The sequence below is a fragment of the Moschus berezovskii genome, chromosome 2, assembly GCF_049115385.1.
Source record: "Moschus berezovskii isolate FMDL1 chromosome 2, NW_MosBer_1.0, whole genome shotgun sequence".
NCBI lineage: Eukaryota > Metazoa > Chordata > Mammalia > Artiodactyla > Moschidae > Moschus > Moschus berezovskii.
The window spans coordinates 29,848,926-29,857,470 of NC_142461.1; the positions used below are offsets into that span (position 1 = coordinate 29,848,926).

Here is an 8,545-nt window from a genome sequence, read left to right on the forward strand (position 1 = left end):
TTCTATACAAATGCTCCTGGGATTTTTTATTTGAAGCCATTAGTAAAGATGGATTCTTCCAGTGGAAGCACATCATTAAGGAGGAAAAAAAAATGGGTCTTGGATTTATTTAGTGTATTTTAGTTTAAACTTAGTTAAATATTGAATTTCCATTTTGTTCAGTTTCAAAGTATGACTTAATATTGAAGAAAATGAACGGATGTTGATCTTCTGGTCTCTTTTCTATGAGATACTTTATGTTTGCTAAATATAACATATACTTATGGGTATTCAGTAAAACTGAATTATATAACATTTTTATTATATGTTAGAACAAATTATATTCTAGACAATTTATATATGTCTAACAAATTATATTCTCTTTTTCAGTTTCATTCCTTTCTTAAGAGTATTATCCCCTTTGATATACATATGTTTAAAACAAAGGGGAACATTTCTTTTACAGATAACTGGTGCCTAAATTGTTATTCCCTAGAGTAGGCTGGGTGAGTTGGAACCCAATAATAATATGTCTTTTGTTTCCTAGGATGATAAAATATGTACTTCCAGCTGTTTTTCATCTTCCCAACTGTATCTCTTTGTGTCTATTCTGAGAGCTTTTACAAGACTTTGTCTTTGTGTTCTTCAGAGTTTAACAACTCTTTTCTGGATTCATTGGGCTCTGATGAGGACTCTGGAAATGAAGATGTTTTAGATATGGAATACACAGAAGCTGAAGCTGAGGAACTGAAAAGAAATGCTGAGGTGGGTAACATTATATTCCTTTTGTAAAACAACTGGTCACGTTGTCAATATCCTCCTCCTGCTCCTTATCTTCAAAGGACACAGTCATTGTCCATTGCAGGTTCATTTCTGCCCCTTTGGCAGCCATCAAATGGTCCTCACTTTTGTCTTGAGCTTTACTTCTCATTACTTACACAGAATATTCAAAACAAAATGAAAGAGAAAAACAAATACATCCTTGACAGCCTTATGTACATGTTAGGCAATAACTTAGTAATAGCTCTCAAAGTTACATATATGTTAAATCACCTTCAGTTTTACCAAAAGTATTTTATCTTTAAGGTTAAATACTAAAACTAGTTGATTGATACTCAGTGAAAACTGTTGAATTAATAACATTTAACTAGAGCACTTGGAATCTTTTTTTAACCCTTTTTCCCCTAAATACTTTTTTCCCATTTTCCAATTTTTTTTTATAATTTTAACTACCCAGATCCCACTGTTCTAACTGCTGTTTATTTTATTTAATTTTTAGCTAACATTGAGCATTTAAATTTCCTTTTTTCATTATAATATCAAGGAACTGTGTATGATTATAATGTTTTCTATATTTAGGATTTTCTTCTTTAAGGAAATCCTCAGAAATAAATTACTGCATCAAAGTATTTGAACATTTTAATTGTTTCTGGCTTACCTGTAGCTATATTTCTTTCCAATTTCTTCCCAAAATTATGTTGTATAGTAATGCCTGAAGTGCATGAATATCACTTTTCAGTTTTCTTTTCCTTAAAATATTTAAAATGTAAAAGTTTATCCATAATTCCTACATCAGTATAGCAACTCTTTTCATTATTTTCATTCTGTTTTATAGTACTTAACCATTATCTATTCATATAGATCTATAGTTATATTTTGTGTGCTCGTGTAGGTTTTAAAAATAAATTAACATTTTGCTGAACCGTGATTTTGTGGTTTTTTTTTCCTTTAAATAACTGAATAATATTGAACTGAATTGAAATACCTGTAACCTTTAACTATTACTGGGCGTATTTTTAGTTCCAGTTATTATTATAGATAATACTAACGTGAATAGTTATATACATATATACATTTTCTTCTTTTGAATTATTTTCTTAGAATAAATTCTTAGTTGGGAGTATAATTCTTGGGCCAAAGAACATGAACAGTACCAACTGAGTCTAACCCCTCACACATTGAAACTTCCCCATGTCAGCTCTGATAATAAATTTAATGTTTTGCTTTTATACAAATTAAGAGTTAAAAGTCATGCCCACTTCTGTTTTCCAGACAGGAAATCTTCCTCATTCCTATCGGCTCATCAGTGTTGTCAGTCACATTGGTAGCACTTCTTCTTCAGGTAAATGAACATTAGCATTTCAGCATTTTATAAATGGACCAGCCAGCATTTACTCCTTATTGAGTTTCTCTGAGCCTCGCTTTGTGAGGTGTGAGTTGAATGCATCACGGAAAACTTTGAACCCTGGGGCTCCCTTTTCAGAGCCTTAGCCAAGAGGCAGACTACTGAGGAGGAAAGAACACCAGCTATGAGATTGGGCCCAAGTCCACATAAGTGACCCCAGCTCAGGGTCATCCTGGGTTGCCATGAGACATCAGAGCAAAGGTGTGTCACTTGCAGGAGGTGCCCAATAAATGAATCTCTTGAGAAAAAAGAAAAACTTTGAAATATTTTCTTTTATCACACTGTGTGTATTAATAGATGCAGCTGTTCTGACTTTTCTATTCACAAATGACCCAGATTTCCCTAAGCAAAATACATGTATCAAAAAAATTGTCCTGGCATAGCATATTCGCCCCTTGCTGTTTAGTCGCTCAGTCATGTCCAACTCTTTGCAACCCTGTGGACTATAGCTCATCAGGCTCCTCTGTCCATAGGATTTTCCAGGCAAGAGCACTGGAGTGGGTTGCCATTTCCTTCTCCAGTATTCCCCCCTTAAATTTCTGTAATTTTTTAATGGGTTTTAGAAATATTGTTGGAAATAAGGTGAAATGGGTTTGGCTGTTTCTGACATTTCCTGTACCTGAGAAAAATTGAATATTTTATTTTAAAAATTTTAATTTTTATTTCTTTCAGGTCACTACATTAGTGATGTGTACGACATTAAGAAGCAGGCATGGTTTACATATAATGACCTAGAGGTATCTAAAATCCAAGAGGCTTCTGTGCAGAGCGATCGAGATCGGAGTGGCTACATCTTCTTTTATATGCACAAGTAAGAAGCGTTGCCCAGTCTGAAGTTGTTGGCTAAAAATCTCCTGAACTCTTCTCTTTTTCCTTTAAGGATAAACTGTATCCATCAGTTAAATTGGTTGACAATTTATTATTTTTATTAGGGCACATATCTTTATATTTCCAAAATGTTTTTTCTCTTAACTCAGCATTAATTACTCATCTCACAGTAAAGTGTAGATATAGAGCTTAAGATCTTATTATGATGGAAGCTGTTCTGTTATTGTCTTTCATTAAATCAGCTAGAAGATCTGAGTTACATAGATGGGAAATACATAGCCTTTCTATCAAAGCTAGCTGTTGCCATTCCCCCTCTAAGTATTTTCAAGAATCAGCACATGGGGTTAAGATAATGAAATGAATGAGCTGCTTATTTAATACAATTTAGGCATCAAATGGGATAATGCAGGCTTTATCAATGTCTGTTTTTCTGTCTGTCCTTGTATTTGCTCACTGAATTTCCTGTTGTTTTTTTTTTATTTTAAGGGAGATATTTGATGAGCTGCTGGAAACAGAAAAGAACTCTCAGGCACTTAACCTGGAAGTGGGGAAGACCACTCGTCAGGTTTCATGAGGAGCAAACCCCTGGGTTGGCAGTGTGCACTGCATATTCTCTCTTACTGCCACCCACTTCTCTTTCCTCTGCCTGAGAAGAATTTGGAACTCTACTTGACGCGGGAGCAACAAATAGCTCAGGGCCAAACCAAAAGACGAAAACTGCAATTATGCGGAACGCTCCATATTAATTGTTTTATGGAAACTGGTCTCACTTCTGTAGCTGATTATCCTTTTTTTTCTCCTACAAGAGTGGCACTTCCTTTTGTCTTAGGAATACATGTTGTAAATATATATATATATATGTACATATACACACACACATTTGTGGAATGAATGGAGCCTTAAAGAGTTAGAATAGGCCACCAGAGTATGCCTGCTCAAAATTAATAGCACAGCAGTTTGGAAAAGAAAAGTTGTCAAAGAGTCCATTCACCTGAGAAATGTATGAAGATATACATATCATTTGGCATTTAGCTTTTATGTTCCTTGAGTATTTTCACTCAAGTCTATAATCTTTCATGTGTGTTTCTTATTAGTAAAGTTCACTGGAAAGCCAGCTCTCCATGTTACACTAATGACAGTTTGTCCTCCTGGCAAAGGAGGGGCATTTCTGCCATCTGACTTGAGGAGCTTTTATAAAAAAATATATATTTCATGGATTTGTAATGCTTTTGCTGTTTACATGCAGTCCCAAGAAATGGATTTTTGGTGCTTTGGAATGTGCTGTGTTGCCACATTTGATATTCATTGTACACTTTGTGTTTTCTTTCAAAAGAATCCTTCACACAGTATGTTGATTGTGTATCATCTACATTATTGTGGTGAAGATAGAATCTTTTTTCTTCTGTGTCATTCTTCCATGGAGCAAGCATTAGCCTAACAGACTGAAGCAAACACTTTAAGAGGTAGGAAAGTGCTGTCCCAGTTGGGACTCCCCAACAAGAAACCTGAGGAGTATGAAGATACCAGCATCTCTGTCTCCCAGAGAGAGGTCAGGAGGAGTATTCTTGTGTTCAGGCTGAGACTCTGGATCACTGAAGCTGAAAGCCTCGCTGTAAAGGGGAAATTAAGCACGTGAGCTGCGGGAAAAGCTTAACCATTAATCATTTGCCTTGCTATTCAAACAGGGTGAGAATTAAAATGTGATAAGTTTAGGTAATTCCAAAAACTAACAAATAACAAAGGTGCATAATAGATTTATTACTTTCTAGGTGCTTTGAGTTGCGGTCAAATGGGGGTGCATCATTTAAGTGAGTTACATCACTCAGCTGACATAACCTGCTTGGTTAAGCAGCTTGTGAAACCATATAAAGAATGAGTTTGAGAGTAGAATTCTCTGTTCCTAAAATAATTTTGTGAGCCCAGGAATCATTAGGATCACACAGAGTTAAGTATAGCAAAATGGAACCTTTAACATTTTCTTTATTTTTAAGTCCATCATCATAGAAGATGTAACATCTTTTTAGAAGATTGCCTTAAGAGAGCTCCAGCCCTACTCTTGAAACTTGGATATGTTCTGACATAGTAACCTGTTCTAAAATACTGAATCTTTCGATTGTAAGTGGCCCCAGCACTTTTGCTTAACTACTGATGAAAGCTTTGTCTCCTACCTGTTTTACCTACCTGTTAATGTAGTGAATGTTCCAGAATGGCTGTGGCGGTAGGATGTGCAGGAGCAGTATAGAATAGCAGGGGAAAATACTTGTTTAAAAAGCTGTCTTTTAAAACTTTGTTTCTACTGCTGCTGCTAAGTCACTTCAGTCGTGTCTGACTCTGTGCGACCCCATAGACAGCAGCCCACCAGGCTCCGCCGTCCCTGGGATTCTCCAGGCGAGAACACTGGAGTGGGTTGCCGGAGCCTTTTTTTTCCCCTTGGGAAAAAAACTGTTTTCTCATATATGAGTGAAGTGGTAATCAAATTCTTTAGGTATTTATTACTTCTCTGTGTCTATACTTGAGAGCTTTGAGAGAGGTGCTTTTAAAAATAATTTGGAATGATTTGACATGAGTGGGTGCATTTAGGGCATTTAAACAAATAGAAGGGATGCCGTAAGCCTAGACTGCCCGTGAAGTACCCTTGTTTGACTTGCTTTTCGTAGCTTGTGTGTATGATTTTGAAGTACACTTGGCTCAAATCTAATTTGATTTGCTCTTCATGTCTTGGGCAGGACTTCCTAGATCAAACTAGGAGATGAGTTATATCACTGCTCATATACTTGCATGTTTGGGACTTGAAGTTTCCTTGATAATGTCTGTTGTTTTGGCCTGGTCAGCCTTCCTTTCTCCCTTCACTCCTTCAACTATTACCCCTTTGACTACTAAGTTAATTTCTCATTTTGGTTCAGTGAAGGGTTGACTACGGATGGAAAGCTCAGCCAGACCATATTGATGGGGTTTGTTTTTTGTTTTTTTGCGCTGACTGTATTTATTTTAAAATTATCGGTAGATTATATTTTTTGTGCAGTTTGCTCAGAATCAGGAGATGGGGCACTTGACATGTTAGTGCCATAAAGGGACAAAGTAGATAAGGACAGAGTGCTTCAGTTCCAGGCAGCTTGCACAATAACTAATATTCCTATTGAAAATACCAAATACGGTTACATTACTTTAAATGACTTTGAATTGAAACTTGACAGTACTTAATTTTACACACAGTTCATCTTAATTGGACTATTTTGAAAGGGAAAATGAAACTAAAATTCAAACATTAATTCTTACCACCTAATATTACTACAAAGGATTGGAAAGTTGCACGTGGCCAGATGTTTTAAGTCCTAACTATAATTTAGGCCTACAGGAAGATAGATTCTGTTGTGTTGGGAATATGTATGTGTGCACAAACTCTGAAGTTTTGTCTCAGCAGAATAGAATAAGAAGCAAATCCATGAATTATTCTTCTATTTATATTTTGATTCCAAGAGCTACTTGTTTACTTGCCGTGGTGTGTGGTCTGTTCATTTCAGACCTTACTTAATGGCTCAATAACAAATGTAAATATGTTTACATTTTAAGAAGTATACAGCGATGCTTAAAGATCAGTTAATTAACTCTGGGAGGCAAATACTAGATATTTCTTTCTCTCCTTGATCAAGTGTCAAATTCTTCTAAAAGAAAAACTTGTAAGACCTCAGCAAATGAATTCATGAATTTACTTATTCTTCCATACTGCAGTTACCATTGTGTATCTGTATAAATACAGCTCTACACATGTACAGCTGAATATATAGTTGTATAATGAAAACTATTTGGAAACACCTAAATTAAAGAGATTCTTGACAGTTTCTTATATGTAGTTGAGCATGATGATTATAGAGAGAGCATGGGGGTTGGAGACAGGCAAAGAAAAGGTACTTTGTAAACTCATTTGTGATCTCCTGAAAAGAGATTATACCAAGTAAAAATTACCCTTCTTCCTCTTTCTTCTCTGTCCTCTGGAGTGACTATAATGGATGCTCTTAGTCAATACTTTTTGCCCTGTTTAAGTGATTCCCCTGAAGTGGTCTTTTATTTTAAATCAGGGAAGCAGAGCTGGATTTCCAAGCGGATCTTGTGTACACATGGAGATTTTCGGAAAAGTCACCAGCAACCCAGTACTAGATGCAAGTCACATAAAAGTGTCCCCCAAAAAACGATCTTTTTCTTTCTCCCCATCTTGCTTTACACCAAATAGTGCTCTTTTAAGTTGTGTACAAAAACTAAACAGATTTCTTCCCTCTAACATCTTTCTGATGTGTTGCTTCAGAATTCTAATTTTGTCTCTATCAGTATCCTGTTAACATCTGAAAGTATATACATATATTTTATCAGAAGACTAAGTAGTTTGTTAGGCCTTGAGAATTCTGTGACGGGTTTATTTTGCTGCGTCTCACACGACCACTGACTGCTTTATGGCACGCTTTGATTGCTAAACTTCAGACAGACTCTTTTGTTGTATCACATATGTTTGTACACAGTAAATTTTCCTTTCCGTGTGTGCTATGTATCTGAGGTTTTGAAGTTTAAAAAATGTGCCAGTATAGATATAAGCAGTTGATTTCAGTCATTTGGACTTAAAAAGTGCAGAGGTTTGAAATAGAGAGGTGTCCACCACTGTCTGAATAGAGTAGATGAGGGTCTGGATCAGGACTGGAGTTCATTGGGTCCAGTGCCAAAACGAGCAATCATCTGAACTGGTCTGTCTCAAGAAAAGAGGGGTGGAAGAGTGAGACACACCTCTCGTCTTTAGGTTTACCCCCACTCTATTTTCCTTCCATCTCCAACTTCTCTGGCCTATCTCAGTGTTGTTTGTTTATGCTACGGAGAGGAGAACTGAAGTAACTTAATCTTTACCTAGCTGAGCCACTACCAGGTTTGCTGGCAGCTTCGGCCACATTGTGAGGTGATTTTCTTTGTGTTCAGAGTGACTTTTGATGCTGATTCTTTGTTACTTTGTATGGAGCGGCACTTTATCTGTGTTTTAGCAGAACTGTTCCTCTGTACCTTTACAGTTTTTTCTTGTTTTTTGTTTACCTTTTAAATTATGCATAGAGTTTTTTTGTGTGTGAAATTAAAGCCTTTATTAACCTTGTGTTGTTCAACTGTTTATTTCTGAGGACACATTCTTGCAGACACCTAACCAGTTGTTGAAGTTGTGAAAATCACATTCTATTAGTCTTCTGACTTGGACTTTGAAGCAACACTGTTGCACCTTAAAGGGAGTGGGACTGCATGCCTAGTATGGCTGTGTCAGCACCAACCTCTGGATTTCATCTGAGGAGCCTGTGAAGCTCTGCAGAGGTGCTGCATAACAGTTTTTAAACCCAACATTGCCTAAACTGTGCTCTTCCTTTGCCTTACTATTAAGAGTATCAGGGAGAAGGTGAAATAGTGTTTGCATTTTATACTTGCTGTTAGGCCCCTAGCCCAGGCCCAGTGGACATGTGGCTCTCGCTGGGTACTGGTTAGTGAGTGTTGTGGAACCTCTTAAATAGGGCCATCACCTGGACCATTCAGCTC

The 8,545-nt window shown here is 36.6% G+C and overlaps 1 protein-coding gene across 9 annotated transcripts in view; it reads left to right on the top strand.

Moving 5' to 3' along the window:
- USP37 (ubiquitin specific peptidase 37) overlaps nucleotides 1-8,117 on the top strand; it is an 85,090-nt gene extending 76,973 nt beyond the window's left edge. For all 9 annotated transcript variants that reach the window (XM_088827598.1, XM_055397391.2, XM_088827604.1 and 6 more), the window contains 4 exons: nucleotides 629-744; nucleotides 2,032-2,101; nucleotides 2,837-2,975; nucleotides 3,479-8,117. In XM_088827598.1, coding sequence (XP_088683724.1) covers nucleotides 629-744; nucleotides 2,032-2,101; nucleotides 2,837-2,975; nucleotides 3,479-3,566 — 413 coding nt within the window. In that variant the 3' untranslated portion in view covers nucleotides 3,567-8,117. The remainder of the gene's footprint in view (nucleotides 1-628; nucleotides 745-2,031; nucleotides 2,102-2,836; nucleotides 2,976-3,478) is intronic.
- Nucleotides 8,118-8,545: the final 428 nt, after the last annotated feature.